Genomic DNA, 18,487 nt, shown 5'->3' on the forward strand with positions numbered 1-18,487 from the left:
GAGACCCACCAACCTAAGCCTCCATGGAGGGATTTGACATGAATCAATTGATTCGGTACAACTTATTACCACTCTATTCAGACATGAAGCCGAGGAAAATTTAGTATTTTCTTCACAAACAAACATACTGAGTAAATAATTTATAATTTTTTTATTATTTTAAACATGTTTTTTTACCATCTAAAAATGATAAATTTTATATTAAGTGAACAATGATTCGAAAACATTATCTTTATGATACTTATTAATTTTCATCATGCACTTTTATAACAATTATTATTTTAATATTAAATTACACATTATAAGGTAAATATTAATTGTTACATGATTATGTATTAATCCCTCATTTTCTTTCCTAAGTGCATCCTAATTTGAATATTATCACGCGGCCATTACCCTACCGACATGGCAGGGGAAAAGGCGCCGTTCAAAGGCGCCACATCAGATAGGGACCCACTTGGTGATCTTGTCTGCATTCCGTAGCGTCATTCCCCTGCTAATTCTTGAGACAGCAAGTAGTTAATGCTCCATTCCCACTCCCACCCAGATGCCGAGGGGTTCGGGTTCGTGCTATGCACAGTTCTCAAAGCAAACCAAACTTTTCGCGCCTGCACAGCTCTCGAAGCAGCCATTGCACGATCCAAAGGTGGATTCGCGCAAATGAAGGGTAGGCGCGAAGGACGGTGAATCCTTCCTCCGCGCGAAAGATGCAACCCTGTCCCGACAATAGCTGGTGTCTCCTTGCCTTGCTTCACTTGGATGAAACCACCTCACCCCAGTCCCGTTTTTGGAAATCACTGCCCTCAACTTCACCTCCAAAGTAACTAAATTATCGCCATCAGACGGCCGTAATCCGCTTATTTTCACGTTTCAACTAGATGGACGGCCGGGGATTGCTATTATTAGTGCACGTGAAGGGGCATTTTGGTAAATCTATCCTGCCGCGGGTGGTAGGGAAGAGGACGGTATTTTAACTCTCCGATCCCCCGTCTCGCATCCTCCCCCGCCTCCCGTCGCCCGGCCGGTTCCGCCTCGACGAACCCTCGCCGCCGAATGCCACTCGCCTTTAGGGTTTCTAATCCCAATTTCCCAACCGAATCTTTTGTCGAATCGAGTTCCATGTTAGATACCATCCTATCGAAACCAGGATTTATTCTCCCGCTGGTTCGATCTCTCGCGGTGTTCTAATTCGATCGATCGAAACCCTAGATATCCGTTCCGTAGGTTTCGGCTGTGATTTTGAGAATTTGTCGGTGGTATCTCTTCCCATGGCGGATCGCGAAGACGAGGAGCTTCAGATGGCACTGCGGATGAGCCTCCAGAGCTCGCCGCCGGAGGCGAAGCGGAGCAAGCCGAGAGACAGCGCGGAGGAGTCGGTGGAGGTGCGGAACCGGAGGTTGCAGAGGGAGCTGCTGGCGTCGGCGGCCGAGAAGCGGATCAGGGCAATGGAGAACAAGAGCGCCAGCGCCGCACGGCCGGTGGGCGCGAGGGAGGAGGTGGTGGCCAAGAGCGCTGCGGCGGCCGTGGGGCCCGCGGCGGCGAAAGCCGAGGTGGAGGGTTCGCAGGGTGGGAAGGTGGAGGAGGGGGAGCGCACGGGTTTGGATTCTGGGGAGGAGCTATCGTCCTCGGACGCGGACCAGCTGTTTTTGATGGTGTTTGGGAAGGGCGTGTCGAGGGATGTGCTGGCGCAATGGAGCAATCAGGGTATCAGGTGAGTCTAACTGATCTATTAGAATTTCCCAGTCTTTTGTTTCTTTCTACTCAAAAAATAATTTTTTTTTTACACGTTTGATTATATTTTTCATGACTTTTTGATGCTTCAAGCAGTTTTCCGTTAACCAGGAACCATATATATGAAAGTTTTCTTTTTTATTTTTATTTATAGTTTTACACTGTCGTTGGTGTTAAATAAAACCTAGATGGTCATTATCTACACTATGAACACTTCAAAGTTATATTATTTATGATGTCACCGAACTAAGGTCCACATTCTGTTGGAAGGCTTTCGGGTGAAAAAGAAAGTGGTGATGGATGACCTTAGCTTCTGCTGTCTATGTATTCTTGAGAAATTCATAAATTAAAGTTGATATTCCTTGATGATTTTAACCAAATTTATCATGGCATCATAATAGCTGATTATGGACTTCTCATGAACTTTGCAACTGCTTATGATGAATAGTGAACGGCTTAACTCAGTATGAATTCTTGTTTTCTAACTTCAGTTCTTTAAAATTTAAAATTTTAAACTAAATGATACTTCAACCCATCTACTGCCCAGCAGTAAATATAGGATGCTCAGCTCTTTTTGGATTGTCTAGCTCCCATAGAGTGTTGAAGATGAGGAGCCTTGGATGTGCAGCAAACCTTGAACCAAACGAAAAAGGTCTGTGTCTGAAGGCTGGAGAGAGTACAAATTCAGTTCAGTAGAGAAATATTGGCGTGTCATTTAATTTATACGCAGATAGGATCTTGCGAGACATTGGGAAAACATTTTTTAATGGAGAGTTAACAACTGTCCAAAATGTCGTCCTTGATTTGCAGAGGAAGTATCTTTTTTAATGATGCTGTATCCTGTCAGACACAATGTTTGGGCTATGTTTAAGGAAATTATGAGGTCATAGAGGTGGATCTTGAGATATTATTACTGAATAATCAAGGCAGGTTGTTTCTCCATTTGTAGTGCAACATATTGGTTCTGATTTAAGAGAGAATGCGATGATTTGAAGAGTTGAGTGCTTTGTGTTTAGCAACTGAGCCTAATAATTGTTGTATAAAGTCGTGATGGGTGAAATTGTGGAGGTTGTCCATTAAGCTTTCAGGCTTTCAATAGAATCTTAAGTCAACATTGAGCAGTCCATGACCAGAGATTTCCCTTTGTTTAATGCATATTGCCATATGGATAGTTTCTAGCATAAATTGGTATGAATTTCAATGCTGACAGTGCAAGATCTTTTTGCTAAACATTAGAATTCAAAATATCCTAAAAGATGCTACATGCAAAAAGCTCTTTCCTAAAAATTAATCTAATATTCGGTGTTTATAACTAAAAACAAAAAGTGTTACATGAAAATCAATGCTTTTAGAATTGAGCTGCAACTTGTATGGCATTGGTTGGTATCCAAAGTTGAAGCTGGCACATAGAACTCAAGATTCAAATGATAGGAATCTCATTTGAATTCTGGAATTTCAGCATGGTTAAGATAGAAAGATGCAGTCATTAGAATACACCATAATACAAATTGTAAGATTAATATTGCTTACTGCAAAATTTAAGGAATGCTTAAGCCTTAAGGTTGTTGATTTGGTGTTTGACTTGCTTGTGCTAAGGCAGTGTTGGAAGTATTGATTTTAGGTTTTTGTTGATTCTTCACCAAAGTACTTGCTTCTCATCTTATATTGTGTTTGGAATTTGGATGGTACTATGATGTTCTCCATGCATGAATTGTCGATTCATGGGGGACTTGGATCCTTGATTCTCTGAATCTCGATTAGAAATTGGTTTCTTTTTTCTCAAAGCAGTGTTTACAATGAATAGGCATTTGTGTTGATTTTGGTAGTAAAAACAGGTAATAACTGTACCTATGATATGCTTGTTGCTTTTATTCTTCTAATGCGTATGTCCCACCTGTGGTGTTCTACCGTCAATTTGTCCTCTGCCTTTACAGCTCTGTGACCATGGTCACACCTATCATTACCTATCTCAGCAGGGCTAATAATTACTTGGGTTTGCTGCTATGACATCATATCAGCAAGTACCATTCCGATACCAACCAAGTGCCTTTTGTTATTGAAGCACTGAATTTTTTCTTTTTTAGCTGCTACTTCTCTGATTTATTCAACCTTTTTCAAGTGCTTTAGAACTTCCATATAAAAAGTGACTTTTTTTAATAATCGTTAAATAAACAAGTTCTGAAAATTTGATTGCAATACTAATGAACTCCCTGTCTTCTATTTCCTCTGTCTTGCTGATTTTCTGTGAACTAATGCATATAGGTTTAGCTCTGATCCAGAAACATGCATGGGTCTGGTCCAGCATGAGGGAGGTCCTTGTGGTGTCTTGGCAACCATACAGGTAGCACTCTCTCTGATTATTGTTTTTACATGCCATCCATCATTTCTGCCTTACAACCAATTTTCTCGGCCCATCTTGTTGCATTTTATTTTTATCTTGTGATTGTTTTGACTTTCAATAATTTTGTATTCCCCTATTCATTGATGTCCTAAGAATGATTAATCTTTGAGATTTCTTTACAGCAAATTTGCAAAAGATGGTAGACCCTGAATTTATAAGACCTTATTACTTGGAAGAAGTTAAAATTCATTTTAGTTCAAATAAATTTGTTGCGGATACCAGAATGCATATTTTCTTGCTTAGTAACTTTTAAGATTGACCATATAGTTGGATCAATGCTTGCATTTACAATTGGCAGGTTTGATAGCGTATATTCATGCAAAACTTATTTTATTTCTTACTTGTATATTTCCTCTTCCTTGTTTTATATTGGTTTAGGTAACAATATTCTCTGTCACCTTTACTTAAAATCTTCATTTCTCCTATCATATTTTTTGCCTTCTGATTTTTCTGCATAGTTCCTTGTCCTTCTTGCTAAGAGAACATGTTGATCGAACTGTTTTGAACCTTTTTGCCACCTTTATGTTATCAAGTGTTGTTCTTAGATAACATCAATAACTGAATTGTTTATGAAATTCTCATAGTATACTGGCTCGATTATCAACTGGATCTTGAGTTGCTTCATAGCCTTCTGTTTTTTTTTCAATGCTTATTAAGATGATAGCTGTTGTCAGAAATGTGTGCAAGTTTTCTATAAGGTGTTTCCCAATCAAGTAGTCCTATTGCCATTCTATGTTTACTTTCTCGTTTCCTTTTGCTATTCACTGGACTAGCTCAGGCATGTGCAGGAATGTGATATGAAATGGTAAGGTGAACTTGTATCAAGCCCATAAAGGGGGTAATATACAAAGGTAAAAAAAGGTCTATCATAGTTCCAGATTTGCATAAAAATTCAGTTTCTCTAAAGATTTGGCTGGCAAGTAGATGCCCCAATTGGTAACAATCTTTTGCAATTTGTTGTTGTGATGCAATGTCACGAAAAATTTATATGCATTTTTAGTGGATTACATGCTCATAACATATTAAAATTGTACTTCCAAATGTTGCTATTTGTGAGTTAGATATTGAACATTTTATGTCAGTGACTATGGATGTGCTGAATTGATATTATTATATACACTGACCCTTTGAGATATGCATACTGGCCTTAAGCATTGTTATTCATTTTTTCCTAAGATCTTTTCTGGCATTAATTTTTTTCTTTGTCCTGCAGGCCTATGTCCTCAAATATCTTTTGTTTTTCCCAGATGATTTGGGTAAACTTGAAGCCAATAATCCACTGTATAGTTTAGTTCAAAAGACATTTTGTCAAAGTTCATTTGCAGCATCTGATAATTTTGCATCTATAACTGATGATAGAAAGGAAAGGTGATTACTCTGCCCATAATAACTCTCTGACTGTTAGTGTATCTCCTTTGTTATTTGTGGATCGTATTTCTGCTTGCTGAAAACAAAATGTGGGCAACTGGTTATTGTATTCTTCTTTGAACTTGTTACATTTTGCCATTAAGGGCATTTTTATGTCTTTACAGATTCTTTAGACCTATCAATTTGTTTTGCTTATACCATATAATATCATTCATCTCATGTTGGAAGTGATGACTTCCTTTGACATGCTGATTCTGAAAAATACAATTTTATTGCTAATAAATATCACTGTTAACTTTCGCAAAAAGCTGCAGATGGGTTAGCATGACATCTCCTTAAACTCTTTTTTATATATTTTTAATTGAAATATTTTTAAAGCCTCAAAGCGTGCAACCGTGGCACGACATATACCATATTGAAGGGTGACTGGCATGCTCATTGGCACCAATAGTTAAAACTTTGAAGCCCAAGAGGCACTACTTTACCATAAAAGAAAAGGAATGAAAAATGTCAGGACGTGAAGGCTTTATACTACAAAAATAATCATTTTGAATATTTGGATAGGTATGTCTGTCATTTCTATCCTTGAAATGCATGGGAAAAACTTTAATTTTACTATCACACTGCAGTTTTGTCCCACATGAACTTCCTATTTGGCGAAATTTCCTTAGATCTTATGTTTATCGCTATTGCTATTTTATCTCCCTGTATGCCTATTTATTGAACTTGACATCTGGCAATTAATTAAAATTCCAACAGACTGCTTTAGAATTTTGAATATCTCTTTAACCATATTCTGATCTCCTTTACCCCCAAAAGAAAAAAACATACTAAAATATTCATTTATAATTCTAGCAAAGAACTTATAGATTTTAGTTAATAGTCACACTGTATCCTTTACATTTCCTGCATATATCTTCCTTTGTCGGCAATCTCTTCTTCAGGACTACTCTCATTCTAGTAGAAGTTTCCATTTATTATTCAATTAATTCTAGTGTTGTTTTAGTTTCTGCAACACCTACGACACCATGATTGACTTGCCAAGTGATATTCTATTACCATATTAAGTCCGTGACAGCCTGCAATAGGTTACCATTTAGAGTTATATTAGAACTCTTATGAACAATTTGATAACTTCCCATCATATTATTTGTCTAGATGAACTGAGACAACTATTACATACTATAGGCAAAACTTAGTCCAAGGAATAAAAACCTCGTGCTTTGTAATGTCAACTTAATCAGTAATCCTTTTATAGGTGCCTATCTCTGTTATAGTTATTCCACATTACAGATTTTGCTTTTTTGCTTCTATCCAGCTCTTGTTCTTGAGATGGATCCTCCATTGTTTTCCTTTCTACATCTCTCACACTCTGATTTCTACTGTTTTACAAAACCATCCCTTATTAATCCTTAGATATATTTTAGCTGCATTTTTATCATTTTTATTAGTATATGTAATGGGATATAATCATGTTGACAGCTGGATGTAGAAATCTGCTCAGTCCTTCTTTGGGGTCTGCTCAACAAAGCTTTGCTCGAAGGCTAACCTAATTTTGATGGGAAAAGGCTTGTATGATGGTCGTAGTGATGATGATAGATAATTAATTATACTGCCCTCTATTTATCTTCCCTTGCAAACTTGGGGAGTCTGTGACTACATGAGAGGATTAATTTTGGCAGCTTTGACTAGCCTGCAAATTGCTTTTGCATTTAATGCATGAAGAGCTTGGTGGCATTTATTTGAGTATGTCTGGCTTTACACCATTCACACACTAGGTTTCCCTTTAGCTCTACTCATGTCTTACTTTCACTGCTGTGTTCAAATATGACAGTAGACTAGGTTTTCTTATTTATTTACCTGTTTAATGACTCTCTCTTTTTTTGATTTTTTGGCACTGTTTTAAGTTAAAGTTCATGTTGGTAATGTTTTGGTTACTTGTTATGCCTTCTAAATTGACTTTAATATCTATCATTTTTCCCAACCATCCTGTTTATCTGTAAGTAATTTAGTTTTGATTATTATTATTGCACATATTTTTGCTATGGAATTCGTTTTTAGTGATACTTTTATGTATTTCATCACATAAATTAGCGGTTGTGTTTATGTTGCATAAAAAAGCAAAACAAAATTTTAAAAGTATTCATGAAATGACCAAAACTCTTTGCAAAAATTAAGATATCCCAACTCTTTCCTTTTAGAAATTTTACATATTTAAAAACATTTAAGTAAATTTGCCAGAAAGTTTCTCAATATTTTTCTTACTTAAACCATTGATCATCTATAATCAACCTTCTTTTCTTTTATGCAGTCTTTCTAATTTTGTTATGATGCACCAGATGATGGCATACATAAATTAAACTGTATTTTCTCAAACTAATAAAAAAGTATTTACTTTTGATATAGCATAATTTAAATCTTAAGACTTTTCTCCTATGTGCTTTGGATGAGCGAGATTATTAGCCTTTATTATAATTCTTTGTAAATTGATGGTGGCTAGGTCTTTCCCTGAGTCTGGGCAATGATTAGTCAGGTTCATTAAGAGTTTTGGGCCTTTTGGCATTTGAATTTTCCAAAATGCTGCAACAAAATTTGATTAAAAAGAGAAAATAGAATTTTGAGGCTTTCATACTCTTTGTTTTGATGTAAATGAGGAAGAAAGGGTGTATAGGAGGGGAAATGGAAGAAAACTTGCATTTTTTGTCATTAGTGACCCTAGTAAAGATGATGGTGCTGATCTAATATGCCACGGTGATAGGAAGCTGATTGTGTGGGTTGGCAGGATTTACCAATTGTTGATCATTAAGCTGACCTCTGGACGCTGAGAGTGCCCAGAAGGTTCTCTTCTAATGCCCCTATATTGGTTCTGATGTTACATTAGTTATATGTTAGAAGGTATCCATTACATAACTGAAATGTATGGTCACATGAGATGTGAAAGCAGGCATAGTGGAGTTTACTTTAGATCATGTGTTTTTTTTTTGTGGGATTCATCTAGAATTTAAACTTTTCCACCAAGATGGATGGTATGTAGGATAGCAAGTTTACTTATGTATTTATTTATCATTGTGGGGTTCTTGTTTATCTCTCCAGTCGGATGACTTTTCTGGCTTTTATTAGTCAATATCTTTTATTTTTGAATATCGAATGCTGACCACAAGTTTGTTTTTCAGAGCGTTGGTTCACAGTATGGTTGAAATATTATTTTCATGTGGGAGTGGAAAGAGAGCTGTGGTTGCAACCTTAGGAGTTTTAAGCCATCATGCAGATGGTGGATCTGAATTTGATTGGAATGAGGTGATGATGATAGATACATTTTCTAACAATCATTTTTAGCCTACTAACTTGGGGCTGTTTCGGTTTTACTAATGCTATTGATGCAACATTTAAGCAGATGATAACTAAAGCCTTAGAAGGTCTTTCAATTGAGACAGCTTCAGATTTGCAGAAAGTTCTAAGAGTCAAAACATATGCTTCATGGACAGCTGCTTTTAGTCAGCTTATGGCAATGCTTCCTGTATTTCGAAGTCGTATGGGGGCAATGATATTTCTTATATCTTCTCTGCTTTCACGAGGACTGGTATGCATAACGCTCTGCAACTTTTCATTATAATACTAGCATATGAATTTAATACATGTTTTTCCTTGTTTTAAGAAGCATATTGCTTAACTTTAATTTTTGGACTTTGTTATTTGGCATTTCTATTCACCTCATATTGTTCTATTGGTGAAATTACTAATTAAATCTTGCAATTGCAATTTCTTTTTGGAAACTAATACAGAATATATAGACTAGGCTCGCCATATAATGCTTTGCCATATGAGATACATATGTAGAACTTAGTTATAGACTTCATTACATACAATCCATTTATGGTTTCATGCAGGGAATAGATAAGTACTTCTGGAAGAACCCTATTTTTGTATTAAACAATTAAAATTTCACCTTGTGGATGAAAATTAAGTTTGTACTATATCATAAATCCACTAACAGGGAAAAGAAAATTTTAGAGAGGTAGCATGGTAACAATTGTACAAGTATTGGGTATAAAGGCATCAAATCACAGGATGGCTTCAAATGGTCATGAATGAGTTCTTAAAAGTATTAAGTGACACAAGAGTTACTGATGCGCAGAGGTTGTGATAATATGATGCTGGTGATGAAGGGGAAAAGGCAAGCGGACATGATACGGAAGAAGCTTATTGCATAATGATCCGGTGACAACAGAAATGATAGCAATGAGATGATTGCTATATATATTTTTCAGTTAGTGGAGCCTTGGAAGGTTTTGTTGATATGAACAGCCAATGAACTTCAAGATATGATGATCTCTCTAACATGGAACTTCTGGCAGCTTGTTACCTGAATACTCCCAAGTTTTGGGTTCCTTGACATGTGAGCCACTAGGACACTTTGGACACTTCATATATCACCTTCACACTTAAAACTATTGAATAAGGTGTGATCATCATTATATATATACTTCTAACACAACCTGCATATAAGCTGTCTAGTCTAACATAACAATAAGCAAAGTTTTTATCAATTTCATAAATTTTTAAAACAATCACTCCAACTAGATATTCATTGTATAATATTCGAAAATCTAAGGGGTTTCTTGGGATACAATATGGAAAAGGCCAAAAACCTAGTCCATGGGTCATGAGAGAACATATAATGATGCTCAAGTCTCAAGGTCTCTAAGCAAAGTGAAACAGGGCTCTCCACATCATTATTACCAAACACAGAATTAGCAAAGGCTTCAAAAAAGGAGAGTGATGTAACAAACAGCAGAGAGTAGCAGTGATGCTTGCTAGGAGATGAGACAATGGCCGAGGTGCCTGCTAGGATTCAAATCTTGCCCTGAAGCAAAAGAGAGGAAAAAAAATTCAAACCTGAAAAAAATTCAGTAGTCATATGGGGTAAAATATCTAGGGTTTTCTAGCATATTCTTTTCGAAGTTTTTTTTTTCATTAATATCTGTGTATAGGAGGATCATTGCTTCTATTAGTTTGATACAAATACATTATTTTTTTTTCAGCTCAAGGAATGGATTTATAATAAAGTGTTGAAGTCGAAAATAAATAGATCATAAAACATAGAAAGATGTAAATTTTGTAAAATTATGTGGTATGTCCTTGAAAATATTGTGGCCATTTGAGAATGGGAAAACAAATCTAGTCATCAAGAAAGAAGTCAATATTATTTTAGACAAGATCAATAAATCCAATTATGGGGAGAAATGAAGATCTGAATTTTTCTATAGGACAATCAAGATAGTAGAACCAAAAGAAAGACCTATCAAATAGGAAAAAAAATGAAAATCCTAAAGAAGACAAATATTGAGTCAACGTCTATTGTGCCAGTATCGGGCTCCGTACCAATTGCCTGGCGGCACGGGTTGGTATGGGCCCGTCCCGTGCCTTGTCGTGCCGCCCTGTACTAACACAATAGAGGCGGAGGAGAGAGAGAACGGGAGAGGAAGAGAGAGAGACTGGCCGGCCTCTCTCCTCCTTCCTCTCCCTCTCCCTTTCCCTCCCTCCCTCCCCCGCTCTCTCTCTTCCTCTTTTTCCTTCTTCTCCCCTTCCAGCGATGGGGTCTCGGTTTCGTTGCTGGAACCCTCCCGGTCCACCGCCGGTACGGCTCAGGACGCTCCAAACCAGGCAGTTCGAGACGCTCCAAATCCAAATCGGATGGTTCAGAACAGTTCCACCGACCATTTATCGAACACTTGGCATGCCCAAAGGCGAGTTCGAACTCCATGGATGAAATGCCAAGGGCATAAATCTAACTAAAGTTAAAACATGCCATTGAAATACTTGGGATAGATGTGCAAACCAGCCTTCTAATTGAAACAATTTAATTTGGGTGGGATTTGGAGATACCAGGAATTCAAGGAATGAAGGAGATGGCTCAGATTTGAAGGTTGAAGGGAAGTGAAAAAATAGATGTGGAATCTAATTGACTGATTTGAGGGGGGTTTGCTAGGGAGAGGGGAAACACACCAAAATCTAGTTGAGGATCCTTCACTCTTTAAAAAATGGTTGATAGGTGGGATCAACTATGCCAAGAGAATCCCAGCCCTAATTTACTTTGCAAGCAGAATCTGAGTAAAACCTTTGAACCACCATTTTCAGTGCTTCGAGATGATGGCTCTGTTAATTGGAATTCCTCTACCATTTTCAGAATTCAGTGGAGGCTGCATCATTCTCAAATGATAAAAATAAACTTCATGTTGTGATGACCATCTTCGAACCATGTTCTTAGTGGTAATAGAAGATTTTGAATGGCTTTCAATTGTTCAGTGTACATTTACTAGGGAAAATAACATCAGGAAGATACTGTTCTGTAGCCAGCAATTTCTGGGCCTTTGTGAGCTACTAACTCTAGATGTGCTAAAAGAAAAGCTCAGTTTTCAATGATATCATGTAACTTCTTGCTTAAACTTGAACCTTTTTTTTGGAATATGAGAGTAGTCTGTAGAAAATGGGAATGTTCCGGGCCTGATTAACATATGTGGTCAATAACTCATATGCAAACTCACTTTCTTATGGATAGTTTTGGTGAAGCTAGCTGTACATTTGCCATCGCTTTCACTAAGAAGTATCTGTTATTGTTGCCATAACATGTCTTTTCAAAAGCAACATTCCTAAAATTTCATTTTTTTTATATATTATTGATGCTTGGAAATTAGTAATTTATGAGTTTGAATTTGAACAACCTGTTGTTTAGAAGTGGCTGTTGCTGAATCTTTATTGACATTATCACGGTTTAGGAATCCATTCAAGCAGATAGGGATGATCCTAGCTTACCACTAGTCACGGCTCCATTTGGGCATGCCTCACAGGTATATCATGTGACTTGAATATCTATTCTTGGATAAATAGTATATCAAATTGCTTTTTCTTTGGATAAATGTTTAAGGTTATTATATGTTAAAAGGAAAGTAAAAAAAGGAATCACATGATGCTACATAACCGTAATCATGACCATCTAGCCTTTTCCTAACTATTTGGGGTATGCTGTGTCAACGCTCGCCATCTCATTAGCAGACCTCATGATTGTTGCCATGTTGGTACAGTGTTGCTACGCCTGTTACGGGTATCAGTTCAGCATATCGAGTCGGTTCGGTATTGGTATGGTACCATTCGCTCGGTGCAGGGTATGTACATATTAGTGGGGTAAACCTTGCATTCAAATAGTAATACAAAATTAACACTGGCAAATGGATGTTCTACCATTTGCTGTTCTGACGCATCAGATCAAGTCCTGTTGCTCTGTTTTGCATGAATTAATATTGCTGGTAGACACAACATCCCTCACGGCAATGCTAAGCTCTTGTTGGACATTTCTTTCTTAATTTGTCTTAGTTGCATTTGATGATTTTACTGTTAGTTAGTGTTCCTTTAAAATCTTTGGCTACAAATATGATAGGAGAGGCAAGTGTTATCATCGGTATCAAAATGGAAGCTGCATGTTGCATGGTTCAACTGGATATAATTCATCCTGTGTTGAGGAGCTGGCATTTCTCTTCTAACTACTGTCAACACTACCTCAATAGGACTTTTCTTGTTTCCTGCATTCAGATATCTATTCCTAGAAGTGCTTGTTTTCTTCTACAGTTACCTAGTCTTGGTATTTTAGGTCAACTCCTGGTCTGCCTGTTGCTTTTTGCTCTCCCATTCTGACTTCAACTCCTGTGGCTGTGTTAGGTCATCTTAAATTTCAAAATTATGATCTTGTTCTATTTTGTTATTCAAATTTTTAGATTTTGATATTCGAGATTTTTCAGCAGGTGTTTGGTGGTCAAAAGAAGTTCGAAATGGTAGTAAGATGATAGAGATTCATAAATCTAGAATTTAACCCACGATTTCAGGGATTTTGTGGGATTTCATTGTACTATGAAAAAACCCAGTTAATAATGCTCCATAGGATGCCTTGAAATTTGAATGCTAGACAGCTCGAGTGTAATATTTTAAGAAATGTTCAGTAGAGATATAAACTTGAGAAGTTTATATCTCTCCTGAACATGACTGTCCTAGTAAAATAATATTTTAGTATGTGCATTGGTTGCAAAGCATTTCTATGATCTTATGGAAGATCTGTTTAATTGCTGACAAATCCTGTTTTCCTCAGGAAATTGTGAATCTACTGCTTTGTGGACGGGCTGTTCCGAATGTGTTTGATGGCAGAATGGATCTTGGTGGTGGCATGTTCCTCAAAGGCATACCGGCGAGCGTGGAGGTCGGATTCCTTTCCCTTTTGGAATCCCTTAATTTCTGCAAGGTTGGTCGGTTTCTAAAATGCCCGAGGTGGCCAATATGGGTGGTTGGAAGCGAGTCCCACTACACTGTTCTTTTTGCACTCGACCCCTCCGTGCAAGAAGAGAATGAGCTGGAAGAACGGGAGTCGAAGATCAGACGAGCATTCGATGCCCAGGACCAGAGTGGAGGGGGAGGCTTTATCAGTGTGGAAGGATTTCATCAAGTTCTCAGGGAGACCAACATAAAAATGCCACCCGAAAAGCTTGAAAACCTCTGTTGTACAGGGTATATTGTACGGAGTGAGTTCTGGCAGGCCTTGCTGGATCTGGATAAAAGCATGGGTGGATTTAAGGACTCAACTGGGTCAATGGGAAAGAAGATTTTTGATATCTACCATTTCAATGGAATCGCCAAGTCTGTGTTGAATGGGAACATAGCAGCAGGAGGTGAGAGTCTGCTGCAGAGACCGAGGCTCTGTAAATTGAGTGTGTCGGTCCCTCCAAGGTGGACGCAGGAAGAGTATCTGGCCGATGTGGCGGCCGCTTCAAGCAGCGACCCCGCTGGGAAAGAAGGTGGCCTTGTTGAGGTAAATCAACCTTCTCAGCATGCCCCGCTGGTAGACTGTATTAGAACGCGGTGGCCGCGTGCCATTTGTAGCTGGGTGGGAGATGCACCCAGTATTGTCTAGGAGACTGAAATCCCATGAATGCAGTCAGTCCCATGAGGTATGCTTCTTTTTCTTCTTTTTTTTGTTTGTTTGTTATTTTTTCTCCATAAACACCTGCATATGGAAGTGGTATTATCTGCAGCTTGGATGCCATATTATGTTATCCAGGAGGCTTATTCCAGCTTTTGATGGTTGCTTGCAAACTCAAAATGCCTGATTGTTGTAACGGCTTCTGGTTATTTGTTTGTTTTGTGGTGCATCTAAACATCAGTTTTCTTCTTGCCAGATGTTATAGCTAATTTAGTGAAATCTCCATTTCAATCGGGATGGGAGCCTCTGATGTACCTCTCGTGTGATTGTTGTTGCAGGTGCTTTTGAGCTGGCATCTTCTCATGGCTAGAATGGAGTTCTGTAATTTCAAAATCTCAATACTAACTCTTTATCAACTGCAGAGCATAAAATCTTGCAATGTGAAAAACTATCATTGAATCATCAGGACTAGCCGTAAGTCTGGAACAAGAAGCAACCAAAAGAATAAGAGAGAAAAAAAAAAACGTAAAAGGAAATTTCAAAGTACCCAGCATTTTTTAAAAGGATTTTTATAAAGAATTCTTGCTTTTTACAAGAACATTTCATATTCTAGTTAAAGAAATGATACAGCTACTAAAAAGTCAAAAAAAGATTCATAAGAAAAAACAACTATAATTCAAGAACATGGTACATCCAGAGACTGGTCTTTTTATACTATATTTACGTAAAAATAATACAGTTTTGAAAGAATATTCAAGGCCATAAATTGACCCACAGGCAATTCATAGAATGATATCAGGAATACAACCATCATTTTATCAAGGATTTGACTCCCGAGAAATAGATTACACCCTTAATCACTCGTAATTTAACAAGATTTGTGGCCTTTCAATGGTGCTACAGGATCGTACAGCACTGGTTGGTTTTCTTGGCTTGCTTGTAGAACCATCTGTGGAGGGGGACAAAAAGTAACCGTCTGTGTTGGTTAGTTATCAGAAAAGCAGAAAAGCATTAAGAGTGTGGTTCTTATGTGGTGTTTGGAATATATTAATGTGTTTATGGCAAAGCATGAGTACAAGCACTGAAAAGAAAATGTACTGCCTGCTTGGGTACAACCTCAACAAAGGAAGCATTGAATCACCAACATAACATTGCCCGAAATCCATCTACCTTGAAGACAGACTCTGGACACACTTTTATGACTAGATTTAAAATGTCATATAAGGCTTGGGATTTTATTCCAATTAGAGTTGGTGGGATCATGTACATCCATCAAATCCACTCTTCCCTTGAATGAACCACGAACACAAGTGCCTATACTGGTGCTTATAATTAATGGGTAACTTTGGTGTTACCGTAAGATCCAAGTTCGGGCGGGGAGAAGAAAAGCGGGACCCATAAAATCACATCAACTTTGGAGAAGAGAAGAGAAGTAACTGTTCGAGATTCGGATATACATCAATCGGAAACCGTGAATCAGCAGACTACTACTGGAAGAAAAAAAAATCAAGATTCTCATCCCTCAGGACGACCTTTCAAGATTTAGACAAAAATAAACTCCGGCAGCAATTTGAAACAGATAAAAGAACAGAATTACATGCGCTTTGGATAATAATCTAACAAGAAGAAATCGTAGTAGAAGGGAAAGAGAGAAAACCTTCATGTTGGACGGACTGGCGCTGGGGGACGGGCGTCCTCTTGGCGACGGTGCGGCCGACGACAAGAATGAACTCCTTGGCGGCGTTCCGCCGAAAGTAGCCCAAGTGACTCCCGTCGGAGACGTTGGCCAGCACCACCGGATCCGGCGGCCCTGAAGAGGAGTCGCCGCCGGAGCCTTCGCATCGGAGGGCGAGCAGGGGCGGTAATCTTCATCGGCATCGACGCATCGGAGAAGAAACCCTAGGATAGGAAGGGAACAAAAGGCGATAATCTCTCCAGTCCTCGTCGGAGCGGCAAGAGAGGGAGGGGGAGGATGAGTTGTTAACGGGAAAACAGGGCGTAGAGGGGTATTTTGGGGATTTGATATCTATATAGCGGTGCGCTGTCATCGAACGTTCATCAGTGTGATCGTGATCTTACAAACTGTTGAACCACCCTCGTGAAGGGCACTGAAAGTTTGCCCCCCTTTCTTTCCTTTCAGCAAGCATTGAAGGAAACTCAAAAAGATTTAAACAGAACAAAGACCTGAAAGAAAGCGCCCGTTGCGTTAACATTTCATAAAAACCGAACATACATCCACTTCCTTTGCTTCATTTCTACAAACAGTTCGCCACCAGTTCCCATCCCAAACAACCCAGAAGGAGAAAAAAAGAAAAAAAATACATAGAAAGAGGCATAAAAAAGCTAGATAGCATCGACTGGGAAGAGAGATCACGCCCTCTCGCCACGGATCCGGCGGGCAAGCTGGATATCCTTGGGCATGATGGTGACGCGCTTGGCGTGGATGGCGCAGAGGTTGGTATCCTCGAAGAGACCGACTAGGTAGGCCTCGGCGGCCTCCTGGAGGGCAGCGACGGCGGAGCTCTGGAAGCGGAGGTCGGTCTTGAAGTCCTGAGCGATTTCCCGGACGAGGCGCTGGAAGGGGAGCTTGCGGATGAGAAGCTCGGTGCTCTTCTGGTACTTCCGGATCTCCCGAAGCGCCACCGTGCCGGGGCGGAAACGGTGGGGCTTCTTCACGCCGCCGGTGGCAGGGGCCGACTTACGGGCCGCCTTGGTCGCCAGCTGCTTCCGGGGGGCCTTGCCACCAGTGGATTTCCTGGCCGTCTGCTTGGTTCTCGCCATCTCCAACAATGAGAGCGACGATTATGATTTCGAATTGGAGAATTAGGGATTTGGGATTTAGAGGAAGAACGTTTGATTTTGGGGGTTTTGGGGTGGCGAAGGGGATAATTATAGAGCGGGGTGGGGACGGGGAGGCGGAGATCTGCGGGGATTCGAAATTCGGGAGTTTTGTGGGAGTTGGCGCGAGTTGATTCGGAGCGTTGGATTACTCCACAGTGAACGGCGGATGTCTCGTTTGCTTAGAGCACGCGGATCGCAATCCGTGGCGCGACTCCGTTTTCGGATGCTTTGTCCTTTGATTTCTAAAATTCTGGCGCGATACGTCAAAAACAACATAAAGTTCTGGCGCGTTTTCGAAAAACCCGAAGGGAGAGACGTTGAGCAGATAATCCAAAAACTATTACTATTATTTTCTGTACATCCGATGAATATCTGCATTGAGCTCGCTTGCTATTCTTATTCTTATTTTTATTTTTGACTAAATAAACATAGCCCTATAGCCACTTCCTCACAAGCTATTAAAATCTACGGTTAGAAGAAATATTTGTTTTAAGTCGAGTCTTGAGAATTTAAGTAAAAGGTAATTATCCTACTGGGTTTGATTCAGAAATGCTAATTGGTTGAGCTAGTAAAGTTTTTTTTCTACTGATACAAGAGATAAAAGTTCAATTTCTTCCTTATAGTCTATAAGATTCTAGAGGGTCACCAAGCTTATTATAGATCAATCTGATTACTCTAGATTAAGGGTGCAATTTTGTTTAGACTCAACTTGAACCGACCTGCCTAACCCATTTATTAGATAGGGTGGGGTTAAGATTTTATAAATATGAGTTGGGCTTGGGCTCAAAAATCTCAACTAAATCTTAAGTTACGTTTGGTTAGGTTGACATTAGCAAGACCCAACCCAATAAATTAGTAAATGATCTATATATGTTTGTAAAACCATATTCCTACCCTTATTAAATTTCCTCAAAATATGATTAAAATTAATAAATGATTGAGACATCAATCCATCAACTATTAAGATAACAAAACTATGCTAAACATTTTTCCCTAAATTAAGTTTATTATTCGAAAGAACCAAATTAATGCAGCCTAACCCAACTCTAACCTAATTCAACTAATCTAATATGGTCCAATTTTAGCTTGGTATTGTGTTTGGTCGGGTTGGGCGGAGAAATTACAGTTAAAATGAATAAAGGTCGGAAGTATAAATGTCGGATAAGTTAGAATTTGCAGACGAT

The 18,487-nt window shown here is 38.7% G+C and overlaps 2 protein-coding genes and 1 long non-coding RNA gene across 6 annotated transcripts; 1 reads left to right on the forward strand and 2 right to left on the reverse strand.

Moving 5' to 3' along the window:
- The first annotated feature begins 576 nt into the window (after window positions 1-576).
- LOC103701205 (uncharacterized) lies at window positions 577-14,924 on the forward strand. Of its 4 annotated transcripts, none has more exons than XM_008783183.6 (8): window positions 1,081-1,711; window positions 3,994-4,072; window positions 5,346-5,500; window positions 8,674-8,797; window positions 8,895-9,080; window positions 12,277-12,348; window positions 13,638-14,490; window positions 14,801-14,924. In XM_008783183.6, the coding sequence occupies exons 1-7, from the start codon at window positions 1,269-1,271 to the stop codon at window positions 14,451-14,453; spliced, it is 1,875 nt and encodes a 624-aa protein (XP_008781405.4). In that variant the 5' UTR covers window positions 1,081-1,268; the 3' UTR covers window positions 14,454-14,490; window positions 14,801-14,924. The 4 variants fall into 4 exon arrangements, with proteins under 4 accessions (XP_089786408.1, XP_008781405.4, XP_008781406.4 ...); XM_008783184.6 differs by lacking the exon at window positions 14,801-14,924 and adding an exon at window positions 14,575-14,786 and having other exon boundaries at window positions 1,130-1,711; XM_089930282.1 differs by lacking the exon at window positions 14,801-14,924 and having other exon boundaries at window positions 577-1,711; window positions 13,638-14,786.
- A 277-nt stretch (window positions 14,925-15,201) lies between these two features.
- Window positions 15,202-16,252, reverse strand: LOC148714153 (uncharacterized). The gene is made up of 2 exons (XR_015977418.2): window positions 16,120-16,252; window positions 15,202-15,411 (listed from the first exon to the last, which is right to left on the reverse strand). It is a non-coding gene; the product is annotated as an uncharacterized LOC148714153 (long non-coding RNA).
- A 395-nt stretch (window positions 16,253-16,647) lies between these two features.
- Window positions 16,648-17,334, reverse strand: LOC103701203 (histone H3.2). Its single transcript, XM_008783180.6, has one exon. The coding sequence runs from the start codon at window positions 17,241-17,243 to the stop codon at window positions 16,833-16,835; it is 411 nt and encodes a 136-aa protein (XP_008781402.1). The 5' UTR covers window positions 17,244-17,334; the 3' UTR covers window positions 16,648-16,832.
- Window positions 17,335-18,487: the final 1,153 nt, after the last annotated feature.

Source organism: Phoenix dactylifera, chromosome 4 (assembly GCF_051530095.1).
Source record: "Phoenix dactylifera cultivar Ajwa chromosome 4, Ajwa_hap1_PhDact_Kaust_v1.1, whole genome shotgun sequence".
Lineage (NCBI taxonomy): Eukaryota > Viridiplantae > Streptophyta > Magnoliopsida > Arecales > Arecaceae > Phoenix > Phoenix dactylifera.

What these genes read in the sequence shown, in the direction of transcription:
- LOC103701203 (XM_008783180.6), bottom strand. Translation starts at nt 17,243, where the DNA reads ATGGCGAGAACCAAGCAGACGGCCAGGAAATCCACTGGTGGCAAGGCC.
- LOC103701205 (XM_089930282.1), top strand. Translation starts at nt 1,269, where the DNA reads ATGGCGGATCGCGAAGACGAGGAGCTTCAGATGGCACTGCGGATGAGC. An exon ending in CTGAATTTGATTGGAATGAG is followed by an intron (nt 8,798 to 8,894) that starts GTGATGATGATA and finishes ACATTTAAGCAG; the next exon opens with ATGATAACTAAAGCCTTAGA. An exon ending in CTCTGCTTTCACGAGGACTG is followed by an intron (nt 9,081 to 12,276) that starts GTATGCATAACG and finishes ATCACGGTTTAG; the next exon opens with GAATCCATTCAAGCAGATAG.